Raw genomic sequence first — 21,606 nt, 5'->3', positions numbered from 1 at the left:
TTTAAAGAGAACTGTTTTATCAATTTTTAAGCGTATCAAAAGGTCCATAGTAGCCATTTTTTGAGTTTTTATATATATTTATTTATTTTTAACTTTTATTTTAAGTTCAGTGGTATATGTGCAGGTTTGTTATATAGGTAAACTTATGTCATGAGAATTTGTTGTATAGATTATTTTATCACGCAGGTATTAAGCCTAGTACCCATTAGTTATTTTTCCTGATCCTCTCCGTCCTCCCACCCTCCACCCTGCGATAGGCCTCAATGTGTGTTGTTCCCCTCTGTGTGTCCATGTGTTCTCATCATTTAGCTCCCACTTATAAGTGAGAACATGCAGAATTTGGTTTTCTGTTCCTGCATTAGTTTGCTAAGGATAATGGCCTCCAGCTCTATCCATGTTCCTGCAAAGGACATGATCTTGTTCTTTTTTATGGTATAGTAGCCATTTTCAAAAAGACAGGAATAAGCTTTTCTGACATTTGGAAGTTTTATATTCTTTCTTTTTCTTTTTTCTTCCATTTTGTTTTGTTTTTTTTTTTTTAGAGACAGGGTCTTGCTCTGTTCACTGGGCTGGAGTTCACTGGTGCCATCCTAATTCACTGCAACATCAAACTTTTGGGCTCAAACAATCCTCTGCTTCAGCCTTCCAAGCAGCTGGGACTACAGGCATGTACCACCACACCTGGCTAATTTGTAAAATGGTTTTTGTTTTTTAAAAAAAAAAAAAGATGGAGTCTTGCTACATTGCCTAGGCTGGTCTCAAACTCCTGGCCTCAAAGTGATTCTCCTGCCTCGACCTCCCAAAGCGATGGAATTATAGATGTAAGCCACTGTGTCACCCCTTTTTCTTTTTGACATATATATATATTTTTAGGTGGAGTCTTGCTCTGTCGCCCAGGCTGGAGTGCAATGGCGCGATCTCAGCTCACTGCAAGCTCCGCTTCTGGGTTCACACCATTCTCCTGCCTCCTGAGTAGCTGGGACTACAGGCGCCCGCCACCGCACCTGGCTAATTTTTTATATTTTTAGTAGAGACGGGTTTTCACCGTGTTAGCCAGGATGGTCTCGATCTCCTGACCTCGTGATCCGCCCGCCTCAGCCTCCCAAAGTGCTGGGATTACAGGCGTGAGCCACTGTGCCCAGCCTTTTTGACATACATTACCATTCCATTTCCTTCATAGAATTTTAAGCTAATATATGTTTATGTTGAAATATTTTCCTGATTGGTAATTCCCACAATTTTCTCTTTTTTTTTTTTTTTTTTTTTTTGAGACAAAGTCTAGCTCTGTCACCCAGGCTGGAGTGCAATGGTATAATCTCAGCTCACTGCAACCTCCACCTCCCGGGTTCAAGTGATTCTCCTGCCTCACCCTCCCTAGTAGTTGGGATTACAGGCGCCCACCACCACGCCCAGCTAATTTTTGTATTTTTAGTAGAGACGGGTTTCGCATGTTGGTCAGGCTGGTCTCGAACTCCTGACCTCAGGTGATCCACCCACCTTGGCCTCCCAAATTGCTGGGATTACAGGCGTGAGCCACCGCGCCCGGCCCTACAATTCTGTTTTTAAGAGAGAACAAGCAAAAGAGAGAGTCATGGAGTCTTACCACTCCTTTATCCCATGGATAAAATAAGGTGTTGATTGCTGCTTCTTCAACCATGCTCTCTGTGACATTCTCAAGGGATTCCCTCAGGAAAATTCATTTTTTTGACCATGTGGGGGAGATGAAAGAGGATAGGGTCGCTAAATGAAAATCGTCATCATTCTCCCTCACCCCATTCAACATTATCTCTGAGTTTACGTCGTCCCCTAGTGACAGCCAGGATATCCTGCTCCAATGCCTAACATTTCCCTTATATGTAAGATGGGAAAGACACCAAGCCCCTGATTTTTAAAATTTCTTCACAATCAGTCAAGTTTTATTTACAATTCGTTGACTGTACAAAGTGCTAATGTAGGCACTAAGATGAACAAAATAGACAAAAATCCCCGCCTTACTGGAGGTTACCTTCCAGTGAGGGCTGACAGACAATAAATGAATGAAGGAATAAGTAGTATGTCAGTAGGTAAGTAAGTAAAAAACATGATATGAACAATAAATGCTATACAAAATAGAAAATAGGTAAAAGGGATAGAATGCAGGGCGGAAGTAGATGGTTGCAGTTTGAATACACTGGTGAGGAGAGGCTTCCCTAAGAAGGGGACATTGAAGCAAAGACCTGAAGGCAGTGAGGAGAGTGGCCATGAAGATATGTGGGAAAGAGCTTTCCAGCAGAGAATAGTCTGGAGGCAGGAGGAAGTCCTGAAGCTGAGGGAAAGCGCAACAGAAATGAGGTTAGGGAGTTCTCCAGGCACCAGGTTGTCTGGGTCCTTACCATTCATCTCTAGGACCAGTGCGGCCCTCAGACAAGGGGCCTCTCCTCTGGGTCCCGTGCTTTAGAGGGTGCTGCTCTGGCTTTCTCCTGCCAATATCCCACCCCAAAAGCAAATAATTCAGTGGACCAATGGGCATGCTAACCTTAAATGTGTGCTCCCCTTCTGGACATAATCCTGGAACCCCTGCCCAAGACACCCAAACCCACGCACATGCTCGTTTCATGTGAGTCAACGTGTTCCCTCCTTAAGGAGTGTTTATATTTTTAGTTTTGTAATTGCTGATGGCGGGTTGAAAGACTGACTTCTTCTGAGGGAATTTCAAGCAGAGGAAGCTGGTAACTCTGTTTAGAGTCAAAGATCACTCTACTCAATGTAACACAAAGCTAAGAGGTAATGCAAAGGACAGGATCAGCAGTGAAGAAAACACTTGGGATTGCCATGTCTTCAGAAATTGGCATCAGAAGCTCCCATGAGGTTTGTCTTCTGAAATTTCTTTTTCTGTTTCAAAAATCTGAACTTAACAATATTGTCAATGGTCTCACACTTTAGATTCACTAGAGATTCTTCTGGGAAACTTGTTAAAATTCAGATACCTGAGCTCCATCAAAGATGTTCCCAATCAGAACTTCTGCAAATCAGACCAAGAATTTTCATGGTAACAGATTTCCTAGCTGATTTTCACCCAGATGGATCTTGAACTGTCCTTTCACAACGATGTGGTACAAACTGTGTATGATTGGGTGTTAGACAAACATGGGTTTAAATCATAGGTCTACTATTAACCAGTCAGGTGACTAAGCAATTTTCTTACCTTCTTTCCATCTTAGTCACCTCACCTGTAAAAATGAAGATAAGTAATCATAATTTCAGAGGTTCTGAGGGTTGCTGAAATACCTGGTGTTGTCCATGTCACAGAGCACGTGGTTCATGGTAGAGATGCTCAGTAAGCCTCTTTCCTGCTTGCAGTACAAGAGCTGTCTTCTTACCTACTTACAGAGAAACACGGAAAGTATGTCAAGATGGCCAGGATGAAGTCTTCTCATTTTGAACGATTGAAGAGCAGTGATAATATTGAAAATAAACCAGAAAGCCAACTGATACCCTCCTGTATCATGTTTTACCCAAAATGATTTTTTTTCCCTCTTTGTAAGAAATTACACACACACCCACACACACACAGACGGGCTGATAGTATCAAGCTGTCTTTGATTACTTCTGGGCAAATGCATGGCAGGGCATCTGAAAACCACAACTGGAGACATCATTTCTGATGGGCCTAATGCTCTGGGTATTTCCTTTCAACTGAACTTGGGGAAAGTACTTTGATATAATGTACATATGGAAATATTTTACCACATTCTTTAAAAGTTAGATACTTTATTCAGGATATATGTAAAACACACTTTTCAATGTGTATGGCTAAATTCCTTGTCATTTCTAAGCTAGAATATTTTTGTTTTGTTTTGTTTTGTTAAATTGATCTCAGTGTGTAAGAAAGGACCATATTGACAGCCCAGGAGATAGAGTCTTTTTTCTGGGCTTCTGGCAGACAGCAGGAACAGCTGCTGCTTAAGCATACCCCAAATGTTTTACCTCTGGAAAGATCATTTCTGGAGGTGAGCAGGCACTTTGATTTCCCATTCTCTCTGAAAGGTGTCAGTGGGAATGGTGGGGGAATAGCTGGCCCTTTACTTGGAGTTTTGGTTCTGAGGCCATCGCCACATTTCACATGTGCAACCAAATTGCAACCTGGCTTCTGGTTCAAATTATTTTGAAGTGATTAAAGCCTGTTGTTTTAAATGCCTTCCTAATCTTAGGGTAAAACATTCCTTGGGAAGATGTTCTTCAATCGCAAGAATCTAACAGTGGTTACTTTCAGGGAGAAGCAATAGGGAAGGGGAGAAGATGATAAGGGGAAGGTGACATTTGCTTTGCATTTTTAAAATTATTTGTACTCTTTGAATTTATAACTCCAAACATGTCATCTTATTTTTTAAAAAGAGGAATCATCTGTATAATGGTGGTGTAGACCATTTTTGTTATTAATTCTCTTTAAATTTCTGAATTGAAAAATGAAATCTAGTAAGTATACTTTTGAAAGCTTAGCTAGAAATTATTTATTTTTAAGATTCAATTACCAAAACGTGCCAAATACACTTTTTTTTTTCTTTTTTAGTTTACAAGCCTATGTGTAAAATATTTGTAAGGCAACTAGATATAAAAAATACCATGGATTTGATATTTTATTCATCTGAAAATGATGCTTTCACAAGATTTTTTCTTTCATCATTAAAGAAGTAAATCATTTGCATTTTAAAGATATGCTCAAATGCTGTGGGATGCAGCTTTTCCCATTTATGTAATGTTTAATTGCATTTACTTGATCACAGCATTGAGGCAAGTTTCTTTAAAATAAGTTTGCCTTTTAATTATGCTTGTGAATATAGTTTGTAAATCTCAAAGTATCAAAAATACACTTGGTTGAGGATAAAATTATGCAGGACTATGGTTCTTATAAAAGAGAACTCCTGCCCTACTGTGGCCACAGAAAGGAATTACATGTGGGCAGCTGTTAGAAAAACGCTGTTGTTATTTAGTTGAATTGCAACAGCTTTGCAAGTGAGGTAAAAAACGTGTAGATCTACAGTTATTTTTCTTTAACACGTTTTAATATTTATGTGCATGTGTGGGTGTTTTTTTTTTAAATCTGGGTCCCTAATGTTGCAAAACAATTTATTCTTCACAGTGGCTGTCCCAACTCTACCTCTCTTCCTAATGCAACACTCAGTCTTACTCCCAGCAGCCTTCTAATACCTGTAAATGTAGAAACTATCAGTTATGAACTTCTGTAACTCCCTTTTCATCTTTGGCACCTCAAAACTTTAATGTCTGTAAAAGCATGGGCTTTGAAATTGGCAAACCGGAGCTCTATCAATTTCTGGCTGTGTCAACTTGAGCATGTTGCCCAATTTCTATGAGCCTCAGTTTTCTTATCTAAAAAATGAAATTAATAATGCCTACTCCAAAGAATTATTGGATGGATTAAGTAAGACAACCTAATACAACTCCTGTGCATAGTAGATACTAAGTGTTGGTTGCCTTATGCCTCTACTCTTCTTTCTGCTCTCTTTTCTTTAGCAGATGGCATGCATCTTTTCCAGGGTAAATTTTACCGCTGTTGAACTCTATCCCACACTCTCTTGCCATGACCCTGATTCTATTCAGTTACTTAACTCCTTCCCCTCCCTCTGACATCTTTGGTCCCTTCCTCTCCACAGTTTTATTCTCTCGTCTTATACAAACATGCCCAAGTCTCATCATCCATAAAAACCTCTGTCATTACCACTTCAGCTGTCTTCTTTTGTTCATACACAGCTGTGTTGAGTGCCATAAATCATTCACTACTATTATTTTTGAAATCCCTATCACTACTTCTGCCCTCTGCAATCTGGCTTCTCCTGCCAACATGCTACTGAAATTAATGAATTAATTCATCTAATATTTACAAGCATTTATCATGATACCATGTCCCAGGCACTGTGCTCAGAAACTCAAGTCATTATAATACTGTGTACTTGACAATATATTGTACTTACTGGCCAAAAGTCACCAATGTCTAATTGTCAAGCTAAATGTCTTCTTTCAGTTTCACTCTATCTGACATGCTGGAAACTTCCCTTTCCAAGGCTTCTTTGCTACCGCTCCCTTGGCTCTTCTGTTCCTTTGATCTTGCTGTATTTACTTTGTAGTATCCTCCTAATCATGGGGGTGATTCCCTAGGCATCCATCTTCAGCTTTCTTCTCTCTCATTCTTTTAACTTTACTCTGTGAATTTCCTATAATTATACGCTACATTTGGGGTGTGTGTGTGTGTGTGTGTGTGTGCGTGCATTTTTCTAGGAAGGAGTTCATAGCTTTTTTCAGCTCTGCAAGGAGGTCTGTGACCCTCCCAATAACAACCCTTACCAGTTCCACCTCATGTGTAGTCACGTTCTTCCACTGTGATGACTTCCATTATCGTCTACATGCTGCTGATTCCTGGATCTCCAACCCTAAACCTCTTTCCCATGCTCCAGCGACCATCTTCCTGACTCTGCCAAGGTCCCTCCTGGAGGGTCCTTCTAGAATAATCGTTCTTATCAGGCAGGTGGCAGAACCTCTGTCTCCCACTCCTTACACGTCCCTCCGTGAGGCTGGAATGGGTTGAGGGTGATGGGAGGGGTGCATGTATAATCCGAGTCCCTGGGGTGCAGAAGCTCTGTTCTGACCTTGCCTCTTGCTATCCATGGAATTACTGCTTGACCCTGGCCATTTTCCCATTCTCCTCTGGTTCCAGGAAAAGCCTTCTCTGGTCCAGCTCTTGGACACAGCTGTAGTGTTGCCTGGAGCCATTGTTACACAATTCACTTTCATCAGAGCCCTCTCTTTCCAGAGTGTTCAAGCCCTACATTTATTTTTAATCAAATTCTCATATTTCTATCTGCACAGAAAGATCTTATGGTGGGGTGCGGTGGCTCACGCCTGTAATCCCAGCACTTTGGGAGGCCAAGGCAGGCGGATCATGAGGTCAGGAGATCGAGGACATCCTGGCCAACATGGTGAAAACCCGTCTCTACTAAAAAATATTAGCTGGGCGTGGTGGCAGGTGCCTGTAATCCCAGCTGCTTGAGAGGCTAAAGCAGGAGAATCGCTTGAACCAGGGAGTCAGAGGTTGCAGTGAGCCAAGATCAAGCCACTGTAATCCAGCCTGGTGACAGAGTGAGACTCCAGCTCACACACACACATACACACACACACACACACACTATATATACTATATATCTTTTATAGCGTTTGCTTTACCACCACCCTCCCTGCTCTCCTCACTCCCAGTCTGTCTCAGCCCCTCGCTATCTCTCATCTGGACTTCCACACTAAGGTCCTAAAATGTGTCTGTGCCTCAGGTCTTTCTGTCACCTCATCTATTCTTCCAGACACAATACTAATCATTTCAAGTTTTAAAATCCTTCAATACTTCTTTATGTCTAAATAATGAAATCTAAAAGCATCATGACATTGAAAGACCCTCTCTATTCAGGCTTCTTCTTTTTTAGGTTGCATCTCCACTTTTATTCCTCCATCATCACCATCACTCTGTTATCACCTTCTTTGGGGCTTTCCCATCTCTCTGCCTTTGCTCAGCCTTGCCCACATGCCTGAAAGCCTTTTCCCAACCCAGGAATCCAGCTCTTCTATCAATGCTGCAGCTCAAATGTGAGCACTTCTGTACGCCTGCCTTTTCCTTATCTGTTTGAGAATTTTTTTTTTTTTATACGGAGTCTTGCTGTGTCACCCAGGCTGGAGTGCAATGGTGTGATCTCAGCTCACTGCAACCTCCGCCTCCTGGGTTCAAGCAATTCTCCTGCCACAGCCTCTGAGTAACTGGGATTACAGGCATGTGCCACCTCACCCAGCTAATTTTTGTATTTTTAGTAGAGGCAGGTGTCACCTTGTTGGCCAGGCTGCTCCTGACCTGCTATTCCTGACCTCAAGTGATCCACGCTCCTCGGCCTCTCAAAATGCTGTGATTACAGGCGTGAGCCACCGCACCCTGCCTACCTGTGAGAATTAATCACTATTTCCTCAGGTCTCTCCAAGTCCAGTTGGCCCAAACCTCCGATAGGCATGTGCTTCTCAGGCAGTTCTGCCATAGCGTGCATTCTCCTCAGTCTAGGATAACAGTTTCTTGGGGATAAGAGTTATGCACTGGTTATCTTGGCACTGACAGCATTTAGGACAGCTTGTTTCTGCTACATGCTCCATAAATGCTTGATGAATGAATGAATGAATGGTGAACGTTGTCATCACCAGCACTACTGCCTACTGTCTTTTTTTGTTTGTTTGATTTTGAGACGAAGTCTCTCTCTGTTGCCTAGGCTGGAATACAGTGGCAAAATCTCGGTTTATGGCAGCCTCCACCTCCCAGGTTCAACTGATTCTTGTGCCTCAGCCTCCCAAGTAGCTTGGATTACAGATGCCTACCACGATGCTCAGCTAATTTTGTATTTTTAGTGAGAGTTTTGCCATGTTGGCCAGGCTGGTCTCGAACTCTCGACCTCAGGTGATCCACCGGCCTCAGCCACCCAGTGTGCTGAGATTACAGGCATGAGCCACTGTGCTCGGCCCTGCCTGCTGTCATTGATTCCCATCTTGGCAAGGAAATGGAGGGAAGTGTGTGAGATTAGGCAGATGCTTTCAGAGTACATCCAAAATTTCCACAAAACAAGTATTAAAATATGGAAAGTTGTAACATAGCAAAGAAGGCAGTAATGAATAAAAATAACCAAATTTTACTTCCCGTTTAGCTACTTACTTCTCTCTAGCTAGCAGTAAAGACAGCATCTTGGTTGGCATAGTGAGATTTGTTCAGTTTCCTAAACAATGCACCCTAGCTGCAATGTGGAGAGAAATAGAAGCAGGACATCAGGTGGATCTGAATTAATAAGTGGTGGTGGAGGTAGAGAGGAAGGAACAAACTAAATAAACATTAAAGAAGTGCAGTTGCTAAGATGACACCTTGAAGGATCAAAGGAAACGGAAGAATCAAGGGTTCATTTATTAATTCATTCAACTTATTTAATGACTCCAACTATGTGCCAGCACTGTGAGAGGTGGTAGGAATTCCATGGTGAAAAAGATTTTGTCTCTGAATTTGAGACCCTGAGTTTCTGATATTACAATTCACTGTGTAATGGTATATAGTAATAAACATCTAATCACTCCTACTTGAATGTAAGCAGATATGAGAAGCATTATTATGCATCACTTATAGAATACAGCAGTGAACACCTGGGTAGAGAGACAGATGTGCTGGTGTAAGACCAGAAAGTACTTTGTGTTCTTACAAAGTACTATTATAAAAGTTTATTTTAATTACAAAAGTAATATATGCTTATTACAGAAAAATTAGGAAATACAAGTAGTTTCAAAGAAGGGAAAAATAATCTATAATCACATCACATAGACACAGTCATCTTTGTGTTCCTTCAGACTTTTTTCCAGTGGAAAATGCATACAATAACAAATGAGCCAATAGTCTACAAACATTTTGTGGTCTGATTTTCTTCATTCTAAACCTGTTGTGGAGGCCAGGCATGGTGGCTCATGCCTGTAATCCCAGCACTTTGGGAGGTCAAGGTGGGTGGATCTCTTGAGCCCAGGAGTTTGAGACCAGCCTGAGCACCATGGTGAAACCCTATCTCTACAAAAAAACACAAAAATTAGCCAGGTAAGGTGGTGCGTGCCTGTAGTCCCAGCTACTTGGGAGGCTGAGGCAGGAGGATTGCTTGAGCCCAGGAGGTCAAGAATGCAGTAAGCCATGACTGCACCACTGCACTCTACCCTGAGTGACAGAGTAAGACTCTGTCTCAGAAAAAAAAAAGGCTATTTTGGACATCTGTCCATTCCAGAAAATAAACTTCTACAGTGTGCTTTTTAATGGCTGTATAATATTCCACTGTATGAATGCTTTACAATTTTTTTAATTAATCCACTATTTTTAATTGGGTATTTTTAATATTACAGAAATAACTGAAGATCAGTTGGAAAGTTACTTCACTAGTTAAACAATATGTTTCTTAAAAATAATGATGTCTTTTATGGCCCATACTAATTTAGAGCTCAGCAATGAAGGGATTCTGGGAGATATAGTTCAGCTTAGCTAGGTTAACACAATACAAATCCACCACAGATGATTCTTTATCAACTAAATATCTATATAAACCTTTCAGAACCATATTTGGCTCAATTTTTCTTTTCTTTTTTTTTTTAAGAAGGAGCTCACTCTGTTGCCTAGGCTGGAGTGCAGTGGCACGATTTTGGCTCACTGCAACCTCTATCTCCTGGGTTCAAGCAGTTCTCCTGTCTCAGCCTCCCGAGTAGCTAGGATTACAGGTGTGTGCCACCACGCCCAGCTAATTTTTGTATTTTTAGGATTTCACCACGTTGGCCAGGCTGGTCTTGAACTCCTGACCTCAAATAATCTGCCCACCTCAGCCTCCCAAAGTGCTGGGATTACAGGTGTGAGCCACCACACCTGGCCTAGTTTAATTTTTTTTTTTTTTTTTGAAACAGAGTTTCGCTCTTGTTGCCCAGGCTGGAGTGCGATGGCGTGATCTCAGCTCACCACAACCTCCAACTCCCGGGTTCAAGCGATTCTCCTGCCTCAGCCTCCCAAGTAGCTGGGATTACAGCCATGCACCACCACACCTGGCTACACCCAGCTAATTTTGTGTTTTAAGTAGAGATAGGGTTTCTCCATGTTGGTCAGGCTTGAACTCCTGACCTCAAATGATCTGCCCACCTCGGCATCCCAAATTGCTGGGATTACTGGCATGAGCCACTGCGCCTGGCCTGCTTAATTTTTAAATGAGAGCAATAACAACATTATGCTTCCACCTAACATAATGTAACTATCCCTCATACAATTGAAATATGCTGTCTCCCCAAAAGAAGAAACAAACTCCCTTTATCCATTTTGGGGTGATAATCATCTCTCTTCTAGATGATTCATATTCTCTGTTTGATACCCAGTGACTTAAATACTGAGAGCTTAAATATTATCAACAAATTGTATATTACATTTGGTTCGAGAATGGGAGCCTGAAAAAAATTGGGTAATATATACAAAAACATTTGTATCAAAATAAAATACTCCTAACTATTACAGTGCTTATTCCTAAAACTGCTTACATGGTCATAGCTAATATTTATAACTACATTCTTCCACTACCCATTTCATATTGTGTTTGCCCTCAGCAAAAATCTCAGCTGGTTGTGGTTTCTTGCCTGTTGGAGTGACCTAAACCTTAATCCTTGAAAGGTCTAAGCCACTAACAGTCCTGCCTCTATTGGGTTGCTGTAATTTTCCATTGAAATTTATCACAGGATATGGGATTACTAAGGCATCTCAGGGGATCTACTGCATTCCAGGCTTACTCCTCCTTACTACCATTTTGTGATGACAGTCTAATTTCCTCTTGATTGTCAAGATAAATCTGCCTAGCCCATAAAGTATTCTTTTATTTGTTTTTTGATTCATTGGAACGAGGATTTGTGAAGTGGCTAGCTGACAGTCTCAACTCTCAAATTAATGGAACCATTAACGCGTTCCTTGGTGGAAGTATTCTTCTTTGGTACTAATACTTCTAGATCAGTAGAGCCCTAAGTTGAGTAAAGGTGAGAGGAGCAATACCCATTCCCTACACATGATTTCTGGACTTGTGAATTCTAACTGTGGGAGAAATATGCTGCTTACTGATTTACTGCATATATGCATCTTAGAAGACATGGACCTACTCCCAAAGGGGTTGCCACCTTAACTGAGTTTTCAAAAGACCATTCCACCATTTCTCATACTAAGACTAGTAAGTTTCATGAACATGAGCCAATGGCCACAATTCATTTGCTGTTAAATGAGTTCCTTGGCCAGAAGCAATGGTGTATAGTGAACCATGGTGATGACTATGGCATTCCCTAGGCCTACAGAATAGTGATTTTGGTAGCAGCATTGTGGGTAAGGAAGGAACTTTGTTCTAGTGTGTTTACTTCAGTAAAAACCAAATGCCTACTGGACATGGTCCTATATAATTAACTTGCCACCAGGTCTGGCTCATCCTCATGTAGAATAGTGCCATATTGTGGGCTCATTGTTGGTTTCTCCTGTGGCAGGCTGGGCACTCAGCAGTGGTTCTAGCCAGATCAGCCTTAGCGAATGAAAGGCTGTGCACAGCTTCAGTCCCTCCTGCCATGGCCACTTTGTCTGTAGATCCTTCGGGCAAGGTCACAAATGGATATGGAAAGAGGCTGACTGATGTCCACAGAATGGGCCATCTTGTCCACCTGATTATAAACATCTTCCTATGCAGAGATTGCTCTTTGGTAAGCACTCACATAAAGCACAAATATCTTTACATTTTGTACCCCTACAGGAAGGTCTATCCACATGCCTCTCCCCTAGACCACCTCAGTAATTTTCCTATTGTGTTCCTTCCCATTTTTCAAACATCTAACTAAATGATTGAACTGCCCACGAATCACTATAGATCTACAACTCTTGCTGTTCCTCCTTCCCGGCAAAATGAACAACCAGGTACACTACTAAAGTTCTACCCAATGGGAAGATTTTTCCTCACGACTTTCCTTCAGGCCTACCCTTCAAAGTGAGGCTGTTGTGCAAAGCCATCTACTTTCAGAGAGTGCCAGCACATTGTGTGGAACCATCTGTAAATCAGGCTTTTCTTCTTCTTCAGTCAACTGGTCATAGGTTGCCTGAAGGTATAATGCCATAGATATAGGTTAAGAAAAGAGACAATATGGCAGGAATGTGGGCCATGTGCATTTGGAACTATTTTTTGTACAATTTACTTGTACCTTCAAGATCTAGTTGCGCTTGATCTCATACACAACGTTTTCATTTGATGATGGAATGTTGCTGTAGACACCCACATTTATTGGATGATAGATTAGACAATGCCAAATTGTCAAATGATGGGTAGTTCAAGTTTCATGGTAGCTTGTTGCCCATGATCAATAGTTTAGTCTCTACTAAGGCTCAGTGGCAAGCCTGGAGTCATTTGTCAATGGAGATTATTTCTTGGTAGAGGATGACATAGGTTTGTGCCAAAGCTCTAAGGCTCTGTGCTGTAGTGGCTTGTCAAAACCTTCATAAAGCATGCCTATCTACCACAGACATTACAAGTAATATTGGATCTACTGAGTTGTATGGCCCAAGTGGCAGAGCAGTTTGCTATTGAAGAACCTTTGCTTATTCAGGATCCAGTCAAAACTAGCAGCTTATTGGATTGCTCAGCAAATACATCAAAATAGTATGACCAAATGAAGTATACGTTGCCTCCCAAACTCTAAGTGGTTCATCCATTGAGCATTGTGCAGCAAATATCCTTTATTTTAAAAGAGATATTTTATGTGTTACAGATCACTTAACCCCTAGACATTTCCCTGAGGAGACCCTGACATTTTATTGTGCTTATTTTCCATCCTCTGACATGCATTTGTCCTACCAATATATCTAGTGTAGTTGCTACTTAGATCACTATGTCTAATTAGCATATTATCAATGCAATGTCATAGTGTGATATTCTGTGAATGAGAAGGCAATCAAGGTTCCTGCAAATCAGATTATGACAGAGCTGGAGAATTGATATAATTCTGAAATAGAGCTGTGTTGCTGACTCTGCCAGTTGAAAGCAAACTTCTGATGATGATCTTTACCATAGGTGTAAGTAGAAACAGCGTTTGCCAGAACAGCTAACAGGTGCCACGAGATGTGTTGATGTGCTCCAGTGACAAAACCACAAGTGGAATAGCAGCTGCAATTGGAGTAACCGAATGATTAAATTTACAATAATCCACTGTTGTTCTCCAAGGTCCATCTTTCTTTTGCAAGGGCCAAGTTAACTGAGTGAAATGTGGCAGAAATCACCACTCAGCATCTTTCAAGTCTTTGATAGCACATCAGTCACTGCAGTCACTTTAGATTTATTGTTTCTGTAGGTAAAAGCAGTTCTACTGGTTACACTTAGACTTTCCTACCATAAACGCCCTCACTATATGGGTCAGGAAACCAATATGGTGATTCTTCCATTTGCTGAGTACATTTATCCCAATTGTACATTCCAGAACTCAGTGATCTCACTACCTCTGGAAGGAGAAGCAAAATTAGAGTAGTGATAATGGGAAACTTGTTCCATATGTGTCTCTAATATTTGAATAAATTAATTATTTTACATTGGGCATGTACCTATGTTTTACTTGCAGAATTTTATTTCTTATTTTCATTATTTATTTATTTTTATGAGATGGAATTCCTCTCTTGTTGCCCAGGTTGGAGTGCAATGGTGTGATCTCGGCTCACTGCAACCTCTGCCTCTTGGGTTCAAGCCATTCTCCTCCCTCAGCCTTGCAAGTAGCTGGGATTATAGGTATACACCACCATGCCTGGCTAATTTTGTATTCTTTGGTAGAGATGGGGTTTCATCATGTTGGTGAGGCTGGGTTCGAACTCCTGACCTCAGGTAAGGAGTCCTCCCAAAGTGCTGGGATTATAGGCATGAGCCACCATGCCCAGCCATTACTTGCATATAATTTTAAAAACAACCTTCAAAATGTAAAATAACTACAATAACACCAAACCCCACAATATTGCATTAGAAAGAGTTTTTATTTAGATCATGAGACATAATAGTGTTTCATACTCATGCTTATACAGAACCTAGCGGGAAAGAACATAATTCAAGAGACTGTCAACCAAACTGCAAAATGTCTTCATAAATAAAAATCCAGGTTAATATTAGTATTATTATCCTACATAAAACAAAGCTACTAATTTCCTCTCCAACATATATTTAAATAAACAGAAATCAATAATATTTGTAGCCTTTGTAATTCTGGTTTGTTTAGAATTTAGTTAAAAACTTATTTGTGGAGCTCTCCCTCTCTTTTGACTGGCGGAACCATTTCTGACTTCAAGGCTTTTTATTAAAATATTCTGCAATGAACACAGAAAGCTTGGTAGATATCACCTTTATGCTTTTTTCTTTGAATATATATTTGCTTGTGCACAGTAAGAATGATTAACATTTGCTTTTATGTGTAGCTTAAGATGACAGCTCTTCTGTATATTGTAAACTGTGTTTCTCTCAACATTTGTCCTTCTTCATCTGTAAAATAGACAACTACTGATTAGATTAAATGTTTGTTTATCGGCATGCTGTAATGCCCACTGTTATATTCATTATTTCTTTGGTTTTCAGTTACAGAGTTTATGTTATGTTTAAATAGAACATTTTTCTGTAGGAATTGTGGGTTAGGACATGGATGATAACAGATACGCATATCTTACTCATGAAAGGTCTCTTTTATGTGTGGCTTATAGAATTTTACAAACTCATGTTGAAAAATATTTCAAAGCTTAAGAGGTTAAAAAATAATAATGAATTGGTTCCTGGAGCAAACTTACTTTTTGGAAAGTAACAGTAATAATTCAACATATAGATGAATGCAGTGTATTCTGACTTGGCAATTTTATTATTTATGATATAATAATACATAATATTACATAATAAAATAAGTAAATAAATAAATAAAACAATAATAAAATAATATTTATTAGCTAATTTTTTATTTTAAAATTATATATTAATTTTTATGTTTTCCACAATGTATGGAGAAATTACATGTCCCTAATATATACAGGAAGAAGGATAAGTATATAAACATATACCATCTTAAACCTCTTAAATCTATTTTACTTCTACAGCAATTGCCTTTTAGGTCTCATCCAGTCACAGACTATACTATACTTTTTGAGTTTATTTCCATTCCCAGGAGTCAGTTTTGTCATATGTAAAGCAGTTATACTAGTATTTACCTAACAGAATTGTCATGAAGAGTATATAAGCACAAATGTAAATCACTTAACATAGTACTTGCCAAGCAGCGGTTAATTAATGTTAGATTCCTTTTTAAGTTATAAAGGCAATTAAAAAACCTTTAATCCCGAAGTTTTTCCAAAGCAAAATATTTTATTTTTATTTTTTTCTTCATACCAAAGCAAAATATTTTAATTGTTCCAAAGTGTTCCTTACTTATAAAACTGTGGGAATTTCAGAAACATTCTGCTTTACAGTGCCCAGAGAAACTTCCTACATATAAACGCTGGTTCTGGTGTAAATGCATTTATTATTGGTGTTATCATTGGCCTTTACATAACCTAAGATTCGTGTGACTGCATTAAGACATAGGTAATAAGACTCTGGGGGAGACTCTAACTAATGAACCGTAAGGGCAGCAAGCCTGATCTGTACTTAGAATTGGATCCTACAATGTTTTGATAGTATTTTCATATGGTCTTCAATTTCTTAACAATTGAGTTGTTAGCTAATTAGAAGTGCAGAACCAATACATGGCATCCTGTTAAAAAAAAATACCACGGGCTTAGTAACAAGCAAATAAAAAAATATAAAAACATTGGCTCTATAATGTGTCAGTATGCTCTGGACTTATGTAATCAGTGACTCTTAACTCTTGCTCCAAAAGGAAGTTAATATTGGTAGAGTCTTAAAAGATTATATAAAAAAGAAAAGCAAAACATTAAACAAAAAACGTTGTAGACCTTCTAGTCCATCCCTAATGACTAATTCTCCATCATATATTTTCATCTATTTGGATTGATTGTTGCCCAGACCAGAGATGGCGGTGGCTCACACTAGGGTGGTAGTAGTGGTGGAATGGTGAGGGGCAGATGAATTGGAGATATTTCGGTAGTACAGCCAAAGAGACCTACCAATATTTTGAATGCAAAAGGTCAGTTAGTAAGGAGAGAAATCCAGACGACTTTAAAATTTTTGGCCATAGTGATTTTACCTTTTACCGACATACAGATGACCAAGGGAGGAGCAAAGTTGAGAGGATGAGTTATTCAAAATAGTATTGTGGTCATGCCAAGCTATCAGCATTAAGGCATCCCGGTAGAGATGTCCTGTTGACATTCGTGACTCAAGGTGAATTAAAAAAAAAATTGATAACATACTACTTTAGCAGTTATTATTAATTCTTATTATTACCACGACTACATCGGGGAGTAAAAGCTCAGCAGCCTCCGGCTTTTCCTATCCCTTGAAAAAACCGCTTATATAAAACGCATTTCCATCCAAAATTCCCATTCATCCTCCCGCTCTGGGAACCGGGAGTGCCCCTGTCCAATCAACTTTCAAATTCCCTGCGTCTGCGAGTGGGCGGGGCTCAGCTAGATTCGTTGGCCTCCGCTTCTCTGGCTTGGCCACGTTAGAAGTCCCATAGGTCCTTGAAGGTACACAAGTCACCTATATATTCATTAGAAAAAGTAGAGGGCATTATCACAATTTAAGTTTAACTAGATTAAATAATTTACAACATTTTACTCACATTATTTATTTGTTTTATTTAGTTTCTTATTTTCTTCTATGAATATAATAATCACCTCCGAGCTTTACGGATCTGCGGGTCCTTTCCGCGCGCACGCGCAGTTGTTAGGGAGGGCGGGCCTGTTTCCGGGTGGCGCGTGGGGCTTGAGGCCGAGAACGGCCCTTGCTGCCACCAACATGGAGACCTTGTACCGTGTCCCGTTCTTAGTGCTCGAATGTCCCAACCTGAAGCTGAAGAAGCCGCCCTGGTTGCACATGCCGTCGGCCATGACTGTGTATGCTCTGGTGGTGGTGTCTTACTTCCTCATTACCGGAGGTAACTCGGGCTGTCGGCTGAGGCGCAGAGAACTGACCCGCCCCGTGAGGCGCATCTGTTCCGCTGACTCTCAGCCCCGGGGGAAGCATCGCTCTGCTCTGGATCCTTTCTGAGGGTGGAGGGGAGTTCTGGGGTCCGGAGTGTTAACGTCCAAGTTTATTCGCCCTGACGCCCTGTCTTGAGAGAATTCGTGTTCTCACTCCCATTGCCTTACCTCTGCTAGCACCCCCCATCCCAGGGATCCGAGTCAAATATATTTTTCAAGGCCAAATTGTTGCTTTTTTATTGCTTACCATATGTTGTTTGATAAAGGTCCCGAGAAAGTCTAGTTTGGCCAACTCCGCTTCCATGGTTCGTTGTTTGATAAAGGTCCTGGGAAAGTCTAGTTTGGCCAACTCCGCTCCCATGGTTGGTCAAGAGCTTGTGGGACTTTTAAACTTGTCTTTGTCCTGGAATCTTGGAAGAGACTTGACAATCTTTAGTTTTGTTGGTTCAGACCTACCGTCCTGTGTTGCCTTTTGCATGACCTATAATAAATATGAATGGAATTTTCCGAAATCACAGGTTTGATAAATATTTGGGATCGGAGATGAGATTTGCAGACTATACTGTGTTTCAGTGGGCAGAAGTTGAGAATTAAAAAAATAAGATAAACAACATTACTATTAAACGCTTCTGAATTATCTGTCATCTTATTCTGTCCTTTTCAAATAGAAAATTGCAAAGGGGCGTTGCCTTATGTACTGGTGAGTTGGCAATCCGGCTGGTCTTTTCAGAGCCACTACCCTTTCAGGCCACAGTTCCAAGATTTACTTAGAACTGTGCTACTGTGTACATTTAGATTTGGGGAAGTGGTGTACTTAACTTGTAAATTATAAAATTAATTTAGATTTTGGGAAGTGGTGTACTTAACCTGGAAATTATAAAATTAAAGCTACGGATTTGGGACAGCAAAAGTGGTTCTACTTTTAAGGGAGTGGCCATATATTGTTACTTTCATAGATGTTTTGTGAGAATAGTTGGCACTGAAGGGGGGGATTCAAACTGAGAGAGCTTGAGTTCTAGAAGGCACCTTTGAATTTACCCCCTTTCCCCAATCTAGAGTAGCGAGAACTAACTTATGTTCCTTTAAATAAATTACATTTAAATATTTGAGTTACATTTAAATAGTTTTGTGGTAACAAGATACTATCTAGCATTGCATTAACATTAACCATTAACATTTGCTCATCTAGTTAATAGCTACTCTACTGAATAAACAAAATTTAAAATGCATGTGGCTTTTAAAAATAATAGACTTTTAAAAATAAATAATATAGAGTAATTCAATGTTATTATTGAGTGCTCGCTTCGGCAGCACATTACTAAAATTGGAATGATAGGGAGAAGATTACCATGGCCCCTGTGCAAGAATGACTCGCAAATTCGTGAAGCATTCCATATTTTTGCAGTTCACGAAGGTCATTGGACCAAAAAAAAAAAAAATCATTATTCAATAATGATAATGAATATGCTAGTTTCTTTCCTGTAACCCTTACTTCCCTTGGAGTCGGATTCTTTTTGAGAAGCCTCAGTTTTCTTTGTGGCCCTCTTTTTTTCCCTGTTGATTATTGTAATGGGGAGATCTCTGTCCCAACCATTGGGGGAAAGTGGGAAGGATGCCTTTTAGTGGCCAGGTCTGTGAGGTATCAGGTATGATGAATTGGTTTTGCCATTGGAAGGGAAGAAGTCTCTTCTAAAAACTGAGTGCACCTTTACAAATAAACTATTTGTTGCTGACAAATAGTCAGCAAATAGATATTGAGTCCCTGTTAACTTCCAGGCACTAGGTACTGGAGATAATAGAACAAAACATAAGGACCCTGACCTCCTGAAGCTTATAATGTCATAGTTGAGACATGTTAAATGTCACATAATTTTTTTGTCCATTAAAAATGGTCACAAAAACAGGCCAGGTGCAGTGGCTCATGCCTATAATCCAACATTCCGGGAGCCTGAGCCGGTTGGATCATTTGAGCCCCGGAGTTCGAGGCCAGCCTGGGCAACATGGTGAAACCCTGTCTCTACTAAAAATACAAAAAATTAGCCAGGCGTGGTGTTACACGCCTGTAGTCCCAGCTACTTGTGAGGCTGAGGCAGGAGAATTTCTTGTAACTGGGAGATGAAGGTTGCAGTGAGCCAAGATTGTGCCACTGCACTCCAGCCTGGGCAACAGAGCAAGGCCCTGTTTCAGAAACAAAAAACAAACCCCCAAATTAGCCAAGCTTAGTAGCTGGGACTACAGTGCAGGAGTTTGAAGTGGGAGGATTGCCTGAGCCTGGGAAGCTGAGGCTGCAGTAAGCTGTGATGGCACCACTGCACTCCAACCAGGGTGACAGAGCAAGACCCGATCCTGTCTCAAAAAATAAAAACGAACAAAAAAATGGTTACAAATACGGTGAAAGAAAAGAACAAGAGGTTTTTGAGAAAATAAAGGGAGTTGGAAGCATCATCTGGATTGGATTGGATTGGATGTGATTCCTTAGGAAATGATATGTAAGCCAAAATCTGAAGAGTTTGGGGAAAGGATATGCTAGGCAGAGGGAAAAGTAGGGCAAATGTGAGACCAAGAGACCAATTAGGTGGCCTTTGTAGTTGACATAGACTATACAAGGTCTATAGTAGTGGAGATTAGGATAATATAATGAAAGATATGTTGGAAGTAGATTCAGTAGGTCTTGAATTTACTGGGTGTAGGGGAAGAATGAAGTGGGAAGGAATCTTAAAGGTTTCTGGTTTGAGCATCTGAATAGATGGAAGTATCATTTCCTGAGATTGAAAAAACAAAGTTTTTGGTGGAAAATGGTGCACCAGAGGTTTTTCTGGGGTAAAATTAGTTGGATATGTCAAATGTACAGATGGAAGTCTAGACCTGAAAAAAGAGGCCTGTGTTGAAGTTGGTAAACTAACAGACATTTCTGGAACTCCCATGAGACATTGAAGAGCATAGGCAAAGTCCCTGTTCTTGAGGAGCTTACATGTAATTCTAGTGGTACTGGCATTATTTGAGAGGCCTTGGCACATCACACTGAGAGTCTTTAGCACATGAAATTGAAAGCCCTGGGAGTTCATTTTGAAGAAAAGTAGAAGAGGACAGTGGACCAATCCCTGAGGGTCTCCAACATTTAGTGGTTTTATAAAAGAAGAGGTCCAATAGAGAGGTGGCAAGAAACCATGAAGAGAAGTATCACAAAAGCCATAAGAAGAGGTATTTTTCAATAAATTGGTTTAGTAAACTGGATTGAGTGCTTCTGAGAAGTCTCCTAAGATGAGAACTGAAAAGTGTCCATTGAATTTGACAACATGGAGATCATTGGTGACCTTAGAAAGAACAGTATCAATGGTTGCAGAAGCGAGATTGGATTGAGTTGAAGAATGAGGGGTAAGTAAGAAAGGGGAGATGGCAAGTTTGCCTAAGTCTTTCCAGAAGAAGGTCTGACTCCCTTTCAAAACACAAAGATAGAAATAGGATGTTAGCTAGGAGGATCTGAAGTCAAGGAGGATTGATATAGGGAAGGAGAGCTTGAAAATACAGGAGAGAGGAGAGATACCCAAAGGAATAAAGTCCCTGAGATTACAAATGGGAATGGACTCCTGATAATTGCAGAAGAGATCCCACATAATAGGAGGTAGGAATCTTCCTCTATGTAGCTGGAGAGGAGAGGGTGAGGATGGATGCAGGTACCAGGTATTTGTAGATTTGGTGGGGAGAAGACAAGGGAATTCCTATAGGATTGTTTTGTCAGGCTAGGATAAGGGAGATAGGCTTGTTATGCTTAAAAAAAGCTGGAGATGAAGATGTTTGAGAACAGTGGAGAAGGTAGAGTAGATGTTGACAGTGGGAGACTGAGAAAACTATTAGTGTTGATGAACATTAATGTTAATGATCACAATGACATTATGACATAATGGTGG

The 21,606-nt window shown here is 40.3% G+C and overlaps 2 protein-coding genes and 1 non-coding gene across 5 annotated transcripts in view; all 3 read left to right on the top strand.

Moving 5' to 3' along the window:
• MCUB (mitochondrial calcium uniporter dominant negative subunit beta) overlaps window positions 1-21,606 on the top strand; it is a 1,088,652-nt gene that overhangs the window by 54,010 nt on the left and 1,013,036 nt on the right. The window lies entirely within an intron of this gene.
• Window positions 1-21,606, top strand: part of OSTC (oligosaccharyltransferase complex non-catalytic subunit) — a 148,978-nt gene that overhangs the window by 114,498 nt on the left and 12,874 nt on the right. For 2 of the 3 annotated variants that reach the window (XM_050791053.1, XM_050791051.1), the window contains exon 1: window positions 17,440-17,652. In XM_050791053.1, coding sequence (XP_050647010.1) covers window positions 17,514-17,652 — 139 coding nt within the window. In that variant the 5' untranslated portion in view covers window positions 17,440-17,513. Of the gene's footprint in view, window positions 1-17,439; window positions 17,653-21,606 lie in introns of those variants that run through there. The other variant, XM_050791052.1, reaches the window with a different exon arrangement.
• LOC126955777 (U6 spliceosomal RNA) lies at window positions 18,995-19,099 on the top strand. The gene has a single exon (XR_007726076.1). It is a non-coding gene; the product is annotated as a U6 spliceosomal RNA (small nuclear RNA).

This window comes from Macaca thibetana, chromosome 5 (assembly GCF_024542745.1).
Source record: "Macaca thibetana thibetana isolate TM-01 chromosome 5, ASM2454274v1, whole genome shotgun sequence".
Lineage (NCBI taxonomy): Eukaryota > Metazoa > Chordata > Mammalia > Primates > Cercopithecidae > Macaca > Macaca thibetana.
This window is presented reverse-complemented; position numbering and strand designations above follow the sequence as displayed.